The sequence below is a fragment of the Cyprinus carpio genome, chromosome B19 (genome assembly GCF_018340385.1).
Source record: "Cyprinus carpio isolate SPL01 chromosome B19, ASM1834038v1, whole genome shotgun sequence".
Taxonomy (NCBI): domain Eukaryota; kingdom Metazoa; phylum Chordata; class Actinopteri; order Cypriniformes; family Cyprinidae; genus Cyprinus; species Cyprinus carpio.
Genome location: NC_056615.1, coordinates 24,428,922 through 24,446,715, shown reverse-complemented (window position 1 = coordinate 24,446,715; position 17,794 = coordinate 24,428,922). Strand labels below are relative to the sequence as shown.

The 17,794-nt window shown below is 34.3% G+C and overlaps 1 protein-coding gene across 1 annotated transcript; it reads left to right on the top strand.

Annotated features, from left to right (window-relative positions):
- Positions 1-217: 217 nt before the first annotated feature.
- On the top strand, positions 218-13,788 carry LOC109048733 (carcinoembryonic antigen-related cell adhesion molecule 1-like). Its single transcript, XM_042745083.1, has 10 exons — positions 218-367; positions 606-659; positions 1,129-1,413; positions 2,069-2,350; positions 3,665-3,934; positions 6,780-7,058; positions 7,410-7,664; positions 8,657-8,777; positions 11,891-11,936; positions 12,341-13,788. Exons 1-9 carry the CDS (start codon positions 319-321, stop codon positions 11,907-11,909), a joined length of 1,614 nt encoding a protein of 537 aa, XP_042601017.1. The 5' UTR covers positions 218-318; the 3' UTR covers positions 11,910-11,936; positions 12,341-13,788.
- Positions 13,789-17,794: the final 4,006 nt, after the last annotated feature.

Below are 17,794 nucleotides of genomic sequence, written 5' to 3'. Positions count from 1 at the left end.
GTAAAAAACAGTTATCATTTATACTGACAGTTTGTTTACATTCTCTGATTAAGTAATCTATGCAAATATGCAACGTGTTGTGTGCTTTTATATGGTAAGAAACAAAATGCCAATGACAAATGACAAATGAAGTCCAGGGGGCAATGTTTCACCTTAATATAGCACGGTATACGATGACATCGGAAGAGTAGCTACAGGTTGAACGGGGCGGGTTCAGATAAACTGGTTGGGTGTGTCACGTTAACTCTCTCAAGTTCTTAGAGAATTCACACCATCTCGCATTCCTGTCTGTCGCTCCAGGGACTCACACCTCTCCATATGGATTTCTCTAACTTTAGGCTGCCTTTGCTCATTTTGGCCGCTCTTGGTAAGTTAAAAACACAAAAATAAAGGCAAAAATGTCACTTAGCACATGTAGTCTTTTATTTTTACATTTCAAAAACTTACATTTTGTATCTAAAAAATAATTGAAAGCTTTTAAACCGTAGCATAGTTAAGGACTTAATGTTTAATGTAGTTTAATTTACAATTCAAATTGTTTAATTTCTCTGTTTAAGTTCACCTATCAAATTAAGTGTCCTGACTGAAAATCATACCTCTTATAGGATGCTGTTCCGCGAACGGCCCACTTCTCGACACCACAACGAAAGGCGTTATCGGTGAGTCGATGTATGGTTTATCCATGGTTCGGTGTGTTTTTGTTTTATTTGTATTATTTGTTCATTTTAAAAAAAGTCTGGAGATCTTGAAAAAAAAAAAAGAAAAAAAGAAGAAGTGTTTAAGAAGTGTCAGTAATTTGATAGTTTAGAAGTTTGCCACAATGTATTATTTATTTTATAGAATATAATTTTATTGTTTTAATTATATTTACTTGAAAAATGTCTGCTAAATCAAATTCAGTATGGCATAACTAAGCCATTTTGTTGCCACGTGACAAGAAAACCTGCCTTGTACTCACATGTTTTCAAGGTGCAAGAACAGTATTTTGAGTATAATTTCAGTAGATTGTTGCACCACCGTTTGTTCATTAAATAAAAATATTCATTAAAATGCATGGAGCTATTCATAAAATATTAGAACTTAGCAGGGGTGTTTTAATCTCGATTTCTCCTTACCTTATTGAACCAGGTAAAAATGTGACCTTCAAGACAACAATCACCTCAACACAGGATTTTCTAACCATAACATGGAATTTCAACAAAAATTCAGTAATTTCACCGATAATTACAAATGTCCTAGTAACAAACACCAATAACATTGATAAGAAATACGCCAGCAGAATCATCTACAATAATACAACAGGTGAGCTTCAGCTCGGGCCGCTGGTGAAGGAAGATGAAGGGGAATATAATCTCAATATAGTCACTAACAAAGGAGATTCACTGTCCGGACAGATTGATCTTGAAGTTCTTGGTAAGTATTGACTATAAAGTGCAATCTTTAGGTATACTGTATAGTTACAGACTAGACACTATGTTGGAGAAGCCTAGTGTTTGAAGGTCTTAAGATGAATGAAAGGTTGAAGGTTCAAGTCCTGCACAAATTTGTTAAAAGCAGTAGTTGGATGCAAAAAGTAAACTTTATAGCAGTTCTTGTGCTGCACTGAATCACAAAAACAGTTAATTTCACAGCTGAACAATGGGTTAATTTCAGGTAATATGCAGTTTGCATTTGGTTTTAGAGAATGATGAATGATATGATTGAATCTACCCAAATGGATAATAGTGATGACTCATTTTGTGACTTGCTTTAAACATATTGCAATATGATTCATTTTAAAGACATTCACCCATTGACTGGAAATCAAGCATTTACAGAGATTTTAGATCTGTCTAGAAGACTTTCTTGATGTATGATGTACAGTATGTTGTCAAATCTCAGGGTTGGTTATCTAGTGGTTGTTGGTTGGATCGCCCAAAAAGCAAGTCATGACCTGTCACTATTATGGCCTTCAGCAAGGCACTTAACCTTAGTTTTAATCTTAGGTTTCTTTCCCTGGGAAAGTCTAAGCAACATCAAAGATGTTTCTGAATGAACCCAATCCATGGTTTTCTTCTTTTTTCTCCAGAACCCATAACTGATGTCAAGATTTCATCCAATCTACCTGAACCTGTAGAGTTCAACAGCACTGTGGTTCTTTCCTGCTCTGCCAAAGGCTCCTTTACTTACAAGTGGCTGAACGATTCAGTCCCGTTGGTGGTGGATGGCACACATATAAAACTGAATGCAGCTGGCAATGAACTAACTATTGCTGAAGTTCACCGTACAGATCTGCGAGGACCTATCATCTGCATTGCAGAGAATGCACTGGAGTCAGGGAAGAGCCCTCCCTTCAATCTCACTGTGAGCTGTACGTACCTGATCACACCCACACATGCTTAGTCTAAGACAAATACACAAATGCCTTAAAGGAACAGTTCGGCCAAAAGGTTGTCATTGATTACTCACCCTTATGTTGTTCCAAGCCCATATGATGTAACCTTTTTCGCTTAGGCAATACTTTCCATGGAGTGACAGTTTATAGTGACCATGTCTTTCAAGCTAAAAAAAGGTCTAACGAAAAAAGCACCATGAGGGGTGCATACAACATCTGCACTATATTACAAGCAGTTTAAAGCCATTCAATGGCTTTATGTGAGGAACAGTCAGCATTTACATTATTTTTAACTGAAAGTCTTCACTTTTGTGCCTAGAAAATTTTATTGTCCAGGTTTGTCCAGAGTGTCATGTGTAGTAGCATGTATCAATGTACTGTTTTTTTTTTTTGGTGTGAATATGGGCTAAATGTAAGATTTAGCATAGGGGAATAATATCAATTCCTCAGCTATCGTCTGAATTCAGTAGTTTATTAGTGCCCTTTTCATGTTATTGTAATAATCCTGATTTTACAACAAGGACTATGTGAGTCACATAATTTCACACAATTCTGTGCATACAAGTTCTTACAGTAAAGTTGCAAATTTGCCACAGCAGCACTGGTGCTAGCGGAGATAAGTTGAGATTGTCTTGTTTTTACTGTCTGCGCTCTTTGTCTCTGCAGATGGTGTGCACTAGAAAGCACACATGACAGCAGAGATTAAAAGAGACTTTCTAGTTCAGACAGGTTCTGCTCCAGGTGAAGGAAAAAATGCAGGCTGAGCTTAAACAAAATAGGGTAGTGAATGAGCCTTTGAACAGCAGGAAGAGGATGAATGTTTTAAAATAGGGTCTGTTTGTGCATGTGTGCATTTACACATCGAATCGTTTTGAAGTGCATAGTGTGGTCATAAAGTAAATGCATTGCAGCAGAATCTCTTAAATCTTAGACTGTTAGTGATTTCTAAAAACATTTTTTTTTTTTAGTTGCAATGAGATACACTGGCATGAATTTGAGCTATAATCACATCCAAATAGTCTTCATTTATAGATATCATTTACAATATCTTGATCAAATGGAGTATGTGAAATGGTGTAACATGGAACAACGTTTGATGTTTTTCTTCTAGTAAAAACGTATATTCTTATATGTTTTGCTAAGCCTATGTTGTCAAAGACTAGAATTGTATTTCCTAAAAAAAAGGAGTGGGATAAAATATGGAAAAATCCATAAAACATAGCCGCCTTGCAAGCATTTTATTAACCTTGTGCCTCTTTTTCATCGTCTCTTTCTCCCATGTCTGTTTAGATGGCCCAGAGAAAGTCGTCATGACACAAACTCCAACAGATTCATTCCTCAAGAAAGGTTCTAACTTAACCCTCGCATGCTCAGCCCAGTCTGACCCTCCTGCTCAGCTTCAGTGGATGTTTAATGGGGAGGCGATACCTCAGAAGACCACGGCCAACATTACCCTCACCAGTATAGAGGAAAAACACAGTGGAAACTATAGCTGTGTGCCCTACAATGCAAAGACCAACCGCTACGTTTCCTCGCAGGTTGCTGTGGTGTCTGTTCTGGGTAAGTCAGAAACCTGATGGCAGATGATTTGAATACAAACGGAAATTTCATCAGTCGTGCATTGTTACTCTAGTACTACTATTACAGCAGTCTGAGTAAATGCAAATACATAGCCTATAGTCCACTAAAGAATTGGTTCTTCAAATAAGAAAATTTATATATATATATATATATATATATATATATATATATATATATATATATATATATTATCAAATTCTCAAATCATACTGATAATGATCATTGTTTTTAAGAAATCACTGATCATGCAAGCTATGATGTTCTTGCGTATTTTGTATTTGAATACGCTTATTTGTATATGGATATTCTTATTTTAGAAAAGCCTATTGCGAAGCCCTTTTTAATATATAGAGCCACCATTGTTTTTAAGAGTGCAAGTAAAGACATTCGTTGAAATCTTTCGATTAGCAGTGGAGCAGTACAGAGATGGACATGCTTTAATATGGTGACTTCATTGCAGAGAAGTGAAATGAGGATTTAAAAAAAATTAAGTACTCTGGAACAAATATATTTGCCTTGAAAAGACGATGGAAACGAAACTAAAATGAGATTTGAGATCTCTGTTAAATGTTGAAGGGTTAGCTTAACTAGAAATGGTAATTCTGTCATTATTTACTCATGTTATCCCAGTCCCGCATGACTTTCTTCCTTGGAACACAAAAGGTGAATTTCTGCTGGTTGCACTTCTCCATTGCAATGACAATGAGTGGGAACTGAGGCTTTCAAACTTTAAAAAGGACACAAAGACAGCATAAAATAAGACTCATCCACTACATTTCATACATATATTATCTTCCGAAATCCTACGATAACTTTAAGTGAGGAACAGATAGAAATTTAAGAAAAAAAAACTTGACATTTCTTCTTAGTGTTTTTAATGGTCCTTTTCATTTTAGTCATTGATCTGGTTTACAAAACCTGTTTAAATGATGACTTAAATTTCAGTTTCTCACGAAGCAATTGTATGGCTTCAGAAGATTTAGAATATAGTGTCTAAGTCATGTGAACTGCTTTTATTGTATTTTGAAGATGCATTTTCATTATTTGAAAAGCTTGAAATCTTCAGGCCCCCATTCATTGAAATTGCATGTAAATATATATATATATATCTATATATATATTTTTTATATTACCTAGCAACAACTGTTTGTCTATTTGTTATTATTCAAAATGGCTACCTGGCTTACAAGTGCTTTTAAAAGATGAACCTGTTCGTCTGCTTTGCTTTGAGGTCTGCCTCGGCTCATGTTTAGCGGGTAGAAGTTTCAGGAATGTTCTGCTTTCTTTGATTGAGGGCAGATGGCTTGTACATGGCTTCTGAACCTGTGGTCTCAGGCTCTGTGGCTTTTGTAAAGAACAGTGCTTTCCCCTGAGGTGTTTCCACGTGTGTGAAACCCATACACTAAAGAAAGCAGAATACAAACGGTCTGACGTCACATATAGTTTGGGCAGGTACCGCTTGGTTAAGGTTTCACTCACAGAATACTAGAGTGATCTGTCAGTGCAGGGTTGATCTTAAAGTTCTTGTGTCATTGATTTTGTATAAATTTTAATGTAAACTGTTCATGCAAAACAGATTTAACGAGATCTAATATGAAGAATGCTTTTTTGGTTGCAAATGCATTTTTTCAAATGTATTTGTTCTAGATGATTTGAGAGAGTTAATTTGCAGCTGTTTAATGCATCTTACCCGAAACTAAAAACACAAACAGTGCAGAGGAAGACAAAATGTGCTGAACGGTAGAGTTGCAGGTATTTGGTGAATGCAATGAGTCTGAATCAGACTGGTACATTCCACAGTAATGATGTCTGAACAAACAAGAGAATAGTGCTGGAGAAGGCGATGGTCAAAAGTAAATGCTGTGGTGAGAGATTTTGTTGAGAGATTATTTCACGTGGCCAGATCTTGTTTTTTTGCACACACGTCCTGGCCGGGATTTCTAAATTGCCTAAAATGTCTGTGTCCTTTTTTTATATACTTTTATTGCTATTGACGTGCTCTCTACAGTGCTCATACAATATGTACGCATATTTGCAACATTCTCTGTAAATCCCGCCTTCTCGCAGGCCACGATTGGTTGATTTCGTAGAATGCCTGCACGCTATTGGTCAAACTACATTACAGTCATTAACTTCAGCAGGTCTGAAAACAATGGTAAAGCAAAGGTAAATAAAAATCCCGGCCAGGACTATCTTTGCTCCTTTTTTAAGCAAGACTCACCCACTTAGACCAAAAGCCACCATCTAAATGAAATTTAAAATGACCAATCCCAGTTATGTGCCATTTATAGTACTATTCAAAAGTTCATGGTCAGGAAGTTTTTTTCTTCTTCTTTTGAAAGAAAGTGATGCTTTTATTCAGCATGGATTCATTAAATTGATCAAAAAGATTTCTATTTCAAACAAATGCTGTTCTTTTGATTTTTATATTCATCAAAGGTACCTTAAAACAGTTTTCCACAAAAATATCAAGCAGAACATCTGTTTTATATATATTTATATATAAAAAATAAAAATAAGAAGTGTTTCTTGAGTAACAGATCAGCATATTAGAATGATTTCTGAAGGATCATGTGACACTGGGGACTGGAGTAATGATGCTGAAAATTCAGCTTTGCATCACAGGAATAAATTATATTTTAAAGCATTCAAAAGTTATTTTAATTTATAATAATATATCTCGGTATTACTCTTTTACTGTATTTTTAGTCAAGTAAATGCAGCCTTGGTGAACTTTTGAACTTTTTTTCTCACCTTGTAATGAGGCTCCATATTCTGAAAGCACCACTTATTACTTGTCTTCTCTTCTTTTGTGTTCTGCTAGAGGCCTTATCTGGAACACATATCTCCAGCTCCTCATCAGTTCTCATCGCTGGCAACAGCACGGTCAACATCACCTGCTCTGCAGCTGCCGGTAAAGCTGAAAGCGTGGAATGGCTGAAGGACAGCAAATCTGTGGCTTCTAGTGACCGTATAGTTCTCTCAGCTGACAAGAATACTCTGACCATTGTTAAAGTTGTTAAAGAGGATGCTGGCAACTACACGTGCCAACTAAAGAACAAAGTTAACAAAGACGAAAGCACCTATGTGATGGTGATCAACTGTGAGTATCCAAGAGAGGAGAGATTCATTCATTGAAATACTGTTTATGTGAGATGCTGTCCACCGTTGCATTGAATTTCTTAATGATCAACTTAAGAAAGGGTTTTACATAACAATAATTAACATTCACTGTGACCCATCCAGACATGATGTTTAAAATGTCTGCTTAGGACATGGTGAATCGTGTATCACTTCTCTTTTGTTGTCTTGTCTAAACATTAGACTAAACATAATCTTGTTTGCAAATGGTGGTGGTTTCCTTTCTGCTTGTATTGTTTCCGACTGTTTGTTTGCATTATTCTTATGCAAATGTAACCTTCCTAACTGAGCCAATCTCTCTGATGTCCCTCAGATGGTCCAGAAAGTGTGAAAATAGAAGGGAAGAAGGCAGTGAAGTTTGAAGAACGTGCAGTATTAAAATGCTCTGCAGACTCTGTTCCTCCCAGTATATTCTCATGGAAGCTCAATGATACAGCAATGAACAGCAGCCAGGCAGACAATATTATTGAGAAGGCCAGTGTCAAGAACAGTGGCACGTACACCTGCAAGGCATTCAACCCTATCACAGGAATGACGAAAACAATGACACACAATCTCGCAGTCACAGGTAAACGTGGCAGTTCAAGGATTCATTCCCATTCTCAGCTCTCAAAGCATAAAATCTAAGAGTATCGGTATAGGTATTATCGGTATATCATTTTTGTAATTCAAATACTGATATATTGGCAAGACTTATTAATAAAATAATAAGTTAATATTTTATGTTTCATGTTATTTTACATCTTATAATATTATAATAATATAATAATATGATTATAAAATGTTAATATAGTATTATTATATATTGCATTTGTTATTTTAATATTATGTAAGTAGTATTTATCCAGTGTTTAACGATTATGACATTATTGGCATAGGCCACTAAGTGTGCCTACTGATCAATATCAATTCTGAGTGGTAATTCATATCTAGATTTAGACCGATATATGTCAGCCAAACCGATTAATCGGCCAACATATGTCCAATTTGAGAATAATGGCTTATAATGTGCCAGATCGACTGAATTATTCATGCAAAAATCTATGATTATGTCAATGACAAAACGAACTGTTTTATTTAAAGTGACTATTAAGTAAAATGTTTATTTAATGTCAATAATAATAAAAATTATTAATAATAATAATTTTGTGAATGATATTAGAAATAATAATTTATATAAATGTAAATTGTTATTTTGAAATACTTTTAGTTCATAAGGTATTATAATGGTATTTCTTTATTGATTTATTTAATTATTTTAATTTGGTTAAAATAATAATAATAAAAACTGCAATTAGTTTCCCCAATTAGTTTGGCCTGTTTTCTTTATAAAATAATGCACACACAAATTCATGGGTTGGTAAAATTATTTATGGCCAGCAAATTCACAGGGTAGTAAAATGATTTTCTCAAGTCACTGGACATTTGCAGGTGTTGCAGAATGATAGTTTTAGGCCCTGTTTATGTGTTTAGATACAATATGTGATTTTCATTTGTTATGTTTGTGGAGTGTGTGTGTGCGTTTGGTCTATAATAATCTAAACACCTTCTGTTTTGCAGAGGTCGGTACAGTAGACGAGGGCCTGTCTGGTGGAGCCATTGCTGGGATTGTAATTGCCGTGCTTGTGGCCGTGATCATCCTCGCTTGTATTATAAAGTGCAAGAAAAAGTCAGGCACAGAGTGAGTCTAAAATTCATTCTTCTACCCTCCCGTCACATTCATGAATCCAGTGCATATAAATGTAGGTTTGATTTGAAATGATTTTGTAGGATAATCAATCACCATTAAGCCTCAAAAGCTGTCAGTTGTCTCTTTCTCTTCACATTCATAGCTTGTAGATCTTTAATCTCCACGTTGCCCCTGTCCCGTTCTTCTAATTTTTTGCATCCTCAGACATTTAAACCTAATAATTAGGCAATTACATTATGACAGTACACGCAAATAACTTCACCACTTAATATTTTGACCTCACAGGATACGGGTGTGGTTTTGGTAACATAATACATGACAGTGTCAGTCAGTAAACCTTCAGCCCATATGTGTTGTAAGATATAATTGTCAGAGAGGATATGATGCATTCTGCCACTTCCTGATTCCATTCCAGTCACATTGGAAGGGGCAGTTTAAAATGAAATGAAGTGATTATTGTTCTTTCGTGACTTCACAGTCTTTTATAGTGGTGTTAGCGTGATGATACAATGCTAATAATGTGGCAATATTGTTCAGTCTTGTCTGTGGTATGTAACTCAGAATTGTGTTAAGCACTTGGAATTTATAATGTAACCACACTTATTCATTGGGGCGGGTAAGATTTTTTTTTTTACGTTCATCAAAGCTGCGTTTATTTAAGAAAAAACAGTAATAGTGTGAACTATTATTTCAGTTTAAAATAACAGTTTTCTATTTGAATATATTTTCAAATGTCATTTATTCCTGTGATGCAAAACTGAATTTTCAGCATCATTACTCTAGTCTTCAGTGTTACATGATCCTTCAGAAATCGGTTTAACATGCTGATTTACTGCACAAAAACTGTAGCATGGGCTGTTAATGGAAAAGTTAACATGAAACTGAAAAATCTGTCATTATTTACCCAGTCACATGTTATTCCAAAACCTGTTTCTACCCCAAACAGGAAAAAAAACTAAAAGTAGTTGACTTGTATGACTCACATATTCCATATCTGAAACTTCTGATATTTTTGATCTTTTGTGTTCCGCAACAGCGAATTTGGAATGTTTGGAATAACATTGATTTAAATAATGACAGAATTTAAATTTTGGGGTTTACTGTTGCTTTATGGACGTTTTATTGCCTCTGTGCTCTAAAATCAATGGTTGTCTCTTCTCTACTCTCTGCCCTTCTTCAAATGTTTTACTGCCAAGTACTCCAAGTGGTGAGGTCTGTTTGCCAAGCCTTCCACACCCAACCCTTCTACGCTTGACTCTGAAAGCAGACAGCAGATTACATTTCTATCTTGCACTGAGATGATAAAGAAACTAGTGGACAATGTTTTTTAAGTTTAGTCTAGAAAAAGTTTGACATTGATTTTATCAGATAGATGATAGTACATGGAAAAATCTGTCTTGTTTCACTACCTCTAACCACTACAAGAAGAGCTTCATACTAATAATTTCATAGAAGGCTTGTTTTCCTACCTAAATGGATTTTGATAGGATATGTAGCAGCAAATGGAAAGGACAGGAAATACTGGAAATGCAAAACTAAGCCTTGAGGGATATCTCATGCAAATGCAACTGATTAGTCTAACAGAGAGATGTTTATTTGATAAAAAACTAGCACGACTCACAGAAATACAAACACACACGCATTGAATGCAAAACCACAGGTGTAGGTAGTACATTGCATTTCTTTCTCAATTTTTAGATGCGTTTTAATTTCTGAAATGCAAAGTTTGTTTAAAGATCTAAAGAGTTTTACTACCAAAATGTATCAGATCTTTAACTGGAAGTTGCAATTCGAGTTTTTCATCTGTGACAAATGCATCCTGGGAGGGAGTGAAGGCCAACTCCCCTTCATTTGTTTTATGATGTCTGTCATAGATAACATAAAACTTTAGTGCATTATCTCTTAGACCACCTGTGGATTGCATGTTTTAGTCAACAGATATATTTATATATATATATATATATATATATATATATATAAATATACTGTGGGGCAGCAATAGAGTCTTTCCACTTTTGTCTATCATGGGCAAGAAGGTCTATCCTGTCCCAGTTGTAATTGCTATTACAACTATTAATACTAAGTATATAAACATAAATAAGAAATATTTGTGAAGGACATCTCTTCTTTTTCTAATTTGAGACTAACTATCAGTCTCTTTGATTGACTTTTCTATTCATGTGAATGGAAATAATGATAAAATGACGTAATTACCTACATTTACATGCTATATAATTATCTTTTAATCTGAATCTCTCGTGTATCTCGATGAAGGAATCAGAAGTACAGTTAAAAGGAGATCACTGAGGAATATCATTGGAATGTCAGTCATGTCCACACACGTCTTAACCTTGTGAGCATTTCTGAAGCAGTTTCAGCCTTGCTCAACTCTCTGTCTTGTTGCTTGCTTATTTCGCTCTGTTATCTGTTGTGCATGTCAATAAAGTCTCACTAACACTATGAGGGCTTGACCTATTTGTCATAGCATGAATTTTTCAGAATTTTTTTTGGTTTTGTTTTTTGTCACTGGAAGAGATATTTATTTTGCAAGAATATATTGTTCACACTGGAATCACATTACCAGAAGACGAACATCAAATGTGTAATTTGTTTGCAAATAACAGTATTTTAAAGCTTGTGCAACATCATATGCAAATGAATAACATTGGCTGTGCTCCAAAACATTGTGAACCACCTACCTAGTGTGCACCACCCCAAACTTATGCTTTCTTCTAAGTTACCTTATCTCTCTTGAAGTCAAACATTGCTTAGAATGTAATGCCAGAATGAAGTTCATTGAAAACATGAAAAAAAAAATCTTACCAACCCAAATGCTAGTGCAGTTATATCTCATAGAATACTGAATTGAATAAAAAAAGTGTTAAAGCTACTTAAAAATAGACTTTAGACAAAGTTATGTGTTATGTATCTTTATGCTATAAGAGTAAGTGGAGTTTTCAGCCACTTGTGAGGTTTATTGTTTCTGTGTTTACCTATAGTGACAACACCCCATTCTTTCATAACTTAGTGGTTTATTGTATTCATTCATATATGCAATATTATAATCTGTCCATGATATAATTACTTCCTCCTTTTTTCTTCAGCATTCCATCTCCATATTAAATCGAGATGTGGCGGTGAAGTGACCCGGTAAGTGCATAGCATCTTTTGTTTCGCTAACGGACTAACATTATTTATTTAGCTTCATTTGTTGTTGTTTTCCATGCTAGCTCTATGCTATGTCTTCAGGGTGTTGACTTTCCTGCATGACACTCTGTAACCTTTCGCAAAGATATGCTTAAAAGAAAGAAGGGATATGCTTCGATCTGAAGGACTAACAAAGGAGTGGCTCTGCTGTCGCAAGAAAACTAGTTTTCATATCTGTTCATTGGGTGTGGGAAGCTTTCTGCAATAGAAGCCTGCTTTACTCTTGCTGTTGTGTTATTTTAATGGCAAATGGGGAATATTTGTGCCATCGATGTGCTGAAAGTATTGTCAGTCTTCACTCAGAAATCCATTACATGGGTAACCAGATATGTGCATCTCTTCCTCAGAGCATATCTTCAAGAGCAACCCTTCAGCCATTTATCAGTCTTTTTTTATCTGCAAAAGCCTTCTATCAAGGCAACTGGAAAAACTGCCCTCACAAGTGACTTAATACTGAAGGTTTGGCCCTTTCAGGAGCTCAGCGTGTTTATAAATGTCCATTGTTTTTCTGTTATACTCTGTGCAAACGTACCCCAATCTTAAGGACACGATAGAGGTCGACGGCGAGACCGTTTACCCTTATCTGCATCTCTTCCTTCCCTTGGCTGAAGTGGACAGCTTCCTTTGTTTCTCAAGAAACATGATCCAGCCTCCATCACCCTCTCAATCCTTCACCTGACCCTAAACCGACAGCTCGGCTTGACGTCACAGAGGTCAGTTTGAAAGAGCTCTGTTTTGGGTAACAAAATCCACCCTGAAATGCACTGAGGGGTGACGAGACCATCACGTGTTTGAGATCTCAACGCACCCACAAGGCACTGAAACATCGAGATTTTAAGACCTGTTCAACATGCCCGGAAGTCCCAAGGCAATGAAGATATGCGGGGCCGACTTGACTTGAAGCTGAAGGCTCTGTTGAGCTGTCGATGGAAGGTCATTCGTGGCAAAGCGTGCCTTGCAGATTAAAAGCTTCTTACACCTTTGCCATGTTTTGCTACACTTTTTTAACCCCTCGTCTCTTCCCATGTCTCTTAGTGAGCCATACACATTGTATTTTAAGAGTAAGGCGAGATCCAACATGCTTGAACTCGGGAAGCGGGAAAAAAAAATGCATTTTTGCGGACAATGACATACCACAGTTTTGCAGCGAAATTGCTACTCTGTCCTTGGGCGTCCCCACAACGATTCGTCCTGCTGTAATCAGGATTCCAATGGATCTCTAAAACAGGAATGTTTTCAAAATCACCTTCAGTTAACACAAACATATCTGAAGTTTAAATCTGAAAGTGTTTGTATTAATACGCTGATTTAAGCTGATTATTGCATTCCAGTATGTGAGATTTTTTTTTTCTTCTTATCAACAGATGTCTGATACTGATTCTTTCCTTCATTTTTTCATTCGATTTTTTTCCTCTTCGACCAAGACATGGATCTTGAAGATCTTGTATTGATCTGTTTGATGTTGCGCAGATCTCTTTAGATAGAGATGCATCTGTATAGAATTTCAGCTTGTCTCAGCCATAATTCCTGGTATTTCCCCTTCATTTTTAGAGATTTCTAAATTAATCCCTTCCTTTTTTGGAAATAATCTTTTTAAAGATTTATGGCTGAAAAAAAAAGCAAAAAGCCTCTGCTCTTTTATGGCAATATATTTTCAATTGTATTTCAAAATAGACAAAAAAATGGCCAAGTTAAATAAATTGCTGAAAAATTTGCATAAATATGTTTTTAATAAGTTTTGGTTAATTTTATCTATTTATATATTTCTGGGACTTTTTTTTAATCATCAGTCTAAATATATTTTCCAATATATATTATATATTGTCCAAAATATATTTAAAAAATGCATTCACCAAAAAATTTGGATTGTAACATAGTGTTTTTATTTTATTTTATTTTTATTTGCCTCTTGAAATATGTAATGTAATATATTTTGGCATTTGAAGGTTTAAAGGGAATGTGTTTTCAATTTGTAAAATATATTTCATTATATGTGACACTGGACCACAAAACCATAATGTCAATTTTTTTGAATAAATAAATATATAAGAATAAATAAGCTTTCCATCGATGTATGGTTTGTTATGATAGGACAATATTTGGTTGAGATACAACTATTTGAAAATCTGGAATCTGAGGGTGTAAAAAAATCTAAATACTGAGAAAATCACCTTCTTAGCAATGCATATTACTAATCAAAAATTAAGTTACAGTAGGAAATTTAAAAAACATCTTCATGGAACATGATCTTTACTTAATATCCTAATGATTTTTGTCATAAAAGAAAAATCAATCATTTTGACCCATATAATGTATTTTTGTCTTTTGCTACAAATATACTCAAGCGTTTTGTGATTGGTTTTGTGTTAATGGTTTTGATATTATTCATTATATAATATAATATAGCGATATAATAATCTTAATATGTATAATATAATCGTAACATATATTTAAAATATATATTGGCCACATAAAAATATTTTTTTTTGCCATTTGGGGTAAGTGAACAAACATCCACTCCAGCGAGGACTATGAGGCGAACAATATGATATTCATGAGCTAATCTGATTTATAACATGTCCTTGCCCCACTTTCTTCTAACCCTAGATGTACGCAAGCACCATTCAGAACCATCTTGATATATATGTATATATGTGTAAATCGACAGCAAAAACACTCTAACACATTCATTAAATATATTTGAACTCCCTTTTAGCATTAAAACACAAATATCATGAAATGCTGAGCTTTATAACTCCTTGCAAACCTGTAGACAGTTTTATCTCCGGCAGCATGTGTGTTTTAGTGGTCTGGGCTGTGCGCGTGGAGAGACCGGTAATCATACGAGTCTGACCACAGATACACTGAATTAACGGTTACTTTGTACTGTACCACACTGTGGAGACAGATCTCATTTGACGCGGTATAGATGGTAAAGTCTTAACCTTGTGTACTTTGCAATAGCTAATATAAGTTGTTGTGTTGAATGTGAAATATGTTTTTGTATAGGATAGCTAGAATTTCAAATGCAATTGGATAATGTCAAATTGGAAATGGATTTTTTTTTTTTTTTAAGTAATTCTTCTTATGATGTTCAGTGCATTAAAGTTATTTGAAATATCACCAAACAACATCTATTTGTCAAATGTTCTCAGGTTGTTTACTGGGTGTTTATATTTTCTCAAAGTGCAGTCATTTTCTATATTCTCAATGTTTCTTTGAATGTAATTTATTTTCAAATGTTTTGCTTTTATGTAACTGTTATATGTTATGTGTTTAAAAAGATTGTTTGAACTGCCCCACTTTTTTGTCATTCATTGATTAACAAGAAAATAATATTTGTAAAACTTGAATTTGATTTTTTTTTTTCATGAAAGCTTGCTTCCACCACGGAATATAAAATAAAAAAACGTCAATTGCAAGTTTTATCTCACAATTCTGACTTTACTTCTTGCAACTCCGAGTTCACCTCTCACAGTTCTGAGGATTTTATCTCACAGTTCTGATTTTTTTTTCTCAGAATTCAATTTCAATTCAATTCAAGTTTATTTGTATAGCGCTTTTTACGATACAAATCATTGCAAAGCAACTTTACAGAAAATTAAGTTTCTACAATATTTAGTAGCAGCTTAGAATTCTGAGTTTAAATCTCACACTTCTGAGTTTATTCTTGCAATTCCATTTTTATCTAGCAATTCTGAGTTTGTCTCGCAATTTCTACAAGTTTATATATCACAATTCAGCGTTTATCTCGCAATTCCACATTTATATCTAGCAATTCTAAGTTTATATTTCACTGTTCTGAGTTTATCTTGCAAGTCTGCGTTTACATCTAGCAATTTCTCACAATTCTGCATTCACGTCTAGCAATTTTGGCAATCATATTTTGCAATTCTGCATTTATATCCCACAATTCTGATGCAGAATTACAAGAAAAATTCAGAATTAAAGAACAAAGTTACAACTGCTTTTTTATTTGCATACAAAAAAAAGTTAAACACCAATTTTAGTAAGATTTCTAAGAAATCTTCAGAAATAAATTTCTGAAATTGACAGTGTTTTTGTCACATTTTGTGCGCTTAGAAAAAAGGTGAAGAGAGAGATCTCATCTGTAGAAAAATATACAAATAGAGAGTATATGTTTGGACAAAAAAAATGTATTGCATTATGAAAGACTCTAAATGTTAAATGCATATAGTGTATGTGTATAACCATTTTTATTTTCATGGGCTTTCAACATAATGTTGTATGCAGTTCTTTTTTCCTGTTGAAGACAGTTCTTTATGGACGTTAATATCACTGTTCTTGGGCTGGTGTGAAGGAGCTGTGTTGAATTGCACAGGTCTCCTTTCATATGTGACCAGTTGAGCTGGTTCATTGGCCTTTAGTCAACACAAAGATCCTTAGCAGAGGTGTACTTACAGTAATACCTTCACTGTGGGAGCCTCGACTTGAATGTGTGCACCCATTCAATGAATGTAAATGGCAAAAAAGAAACAAATGTGTGTTTAGTTAGTGTCACGACGGCCCGTTGTGAATTGCGAGTGCCACGCCTGCTGTTCTGTTGAGGCTTTTGGTGTTTCTCCAACACTCCCTGACTGATGCATGAATGTGTGCTCTAAACCAAAGTATGCACTGGCCATAAAGCACAATTTATCATCTCCTCAGAAGTATAATCCACTGCGGCACAGGCCTGAATGAGTATGTTTGTACAGTGTTGCTTGAACAGGTTTCTTTTTTATTCTGAATAGTGAGAAAAATACCATGGTAGCCACAGTGTAGGCTAAAATATTATAGATAAATAACTACAAAAATAAGGTGTTTGCCTTAAAAATGTCATTAAAAATCAGCAAAAATGAAAAAAAAAAATAATAATCATAATTTAATAATGTTCTAAGTTGTAAACAAAACAAAGATTATTAGTATGTTTGACAAGAAAATACTAATTTTTACTTTAACGTTTAATGTTTATTTAATGCTTTACTTGCCATTCCTTTGTAATTATTTGTGAAATTTACTAGTACTGATGAGTGATAATTATTTCAAAGTAAATCACTGGAAAAATAAGTGTAGATAAAATTTTACTCTAATTATTTGTGAAATTTCTGAGTAAAAATTTCTCTAAAAAAAAGTCAGTGGAAGAATGGTATAGAGACCATTTTCACTTCGATTTCACAAGTAATTGCAATGGAACGGCAAGTAATACATTGAAATGTGAAATTTTTTGAAGTAGAAAGACTGAAACAGTATTTTCTTGTTACACATACTCCAATAAGCTTTGTTTTATTTTTAACTTAAAAAAAATAAACTGTACCAAATTTTTCTTTTTTTTTTTCATGGTAAATGTTTGTCATGGGTGAAATAACACCTTTTTTTTCAGATAATATAAAAATCAATGATACAATGCACAATAACATTATAATCATAATACGCATAAATAATACAATAAGATTGTTGGAGTACATTTTACAAGAAAATCCTATTTCAGTATTTCTACTTCTAAATTTAACATTTAATTCAATGTGTTTCTTGTTGTTTATTTGTAATTGCAAACTTTACTATTAATTTCTAAATGTGAAATTTGTTTCTACACCTACGCCAATTGTTTCTAATAGGCCTATTATTAGAGTATACATCAAAAAATTTTCAGAGCATTTTTTTTTTTTTTAGTTGCCATTATTATTTTAACTGGATTAACTGGTGTTTTGTTATACTCTATGTGGTTACCATGGTACATTTTTGTCATGGGTGCTTGCATTTGAATTTGCATGTCCACTGAAATGATTCACTGATCCAATAAA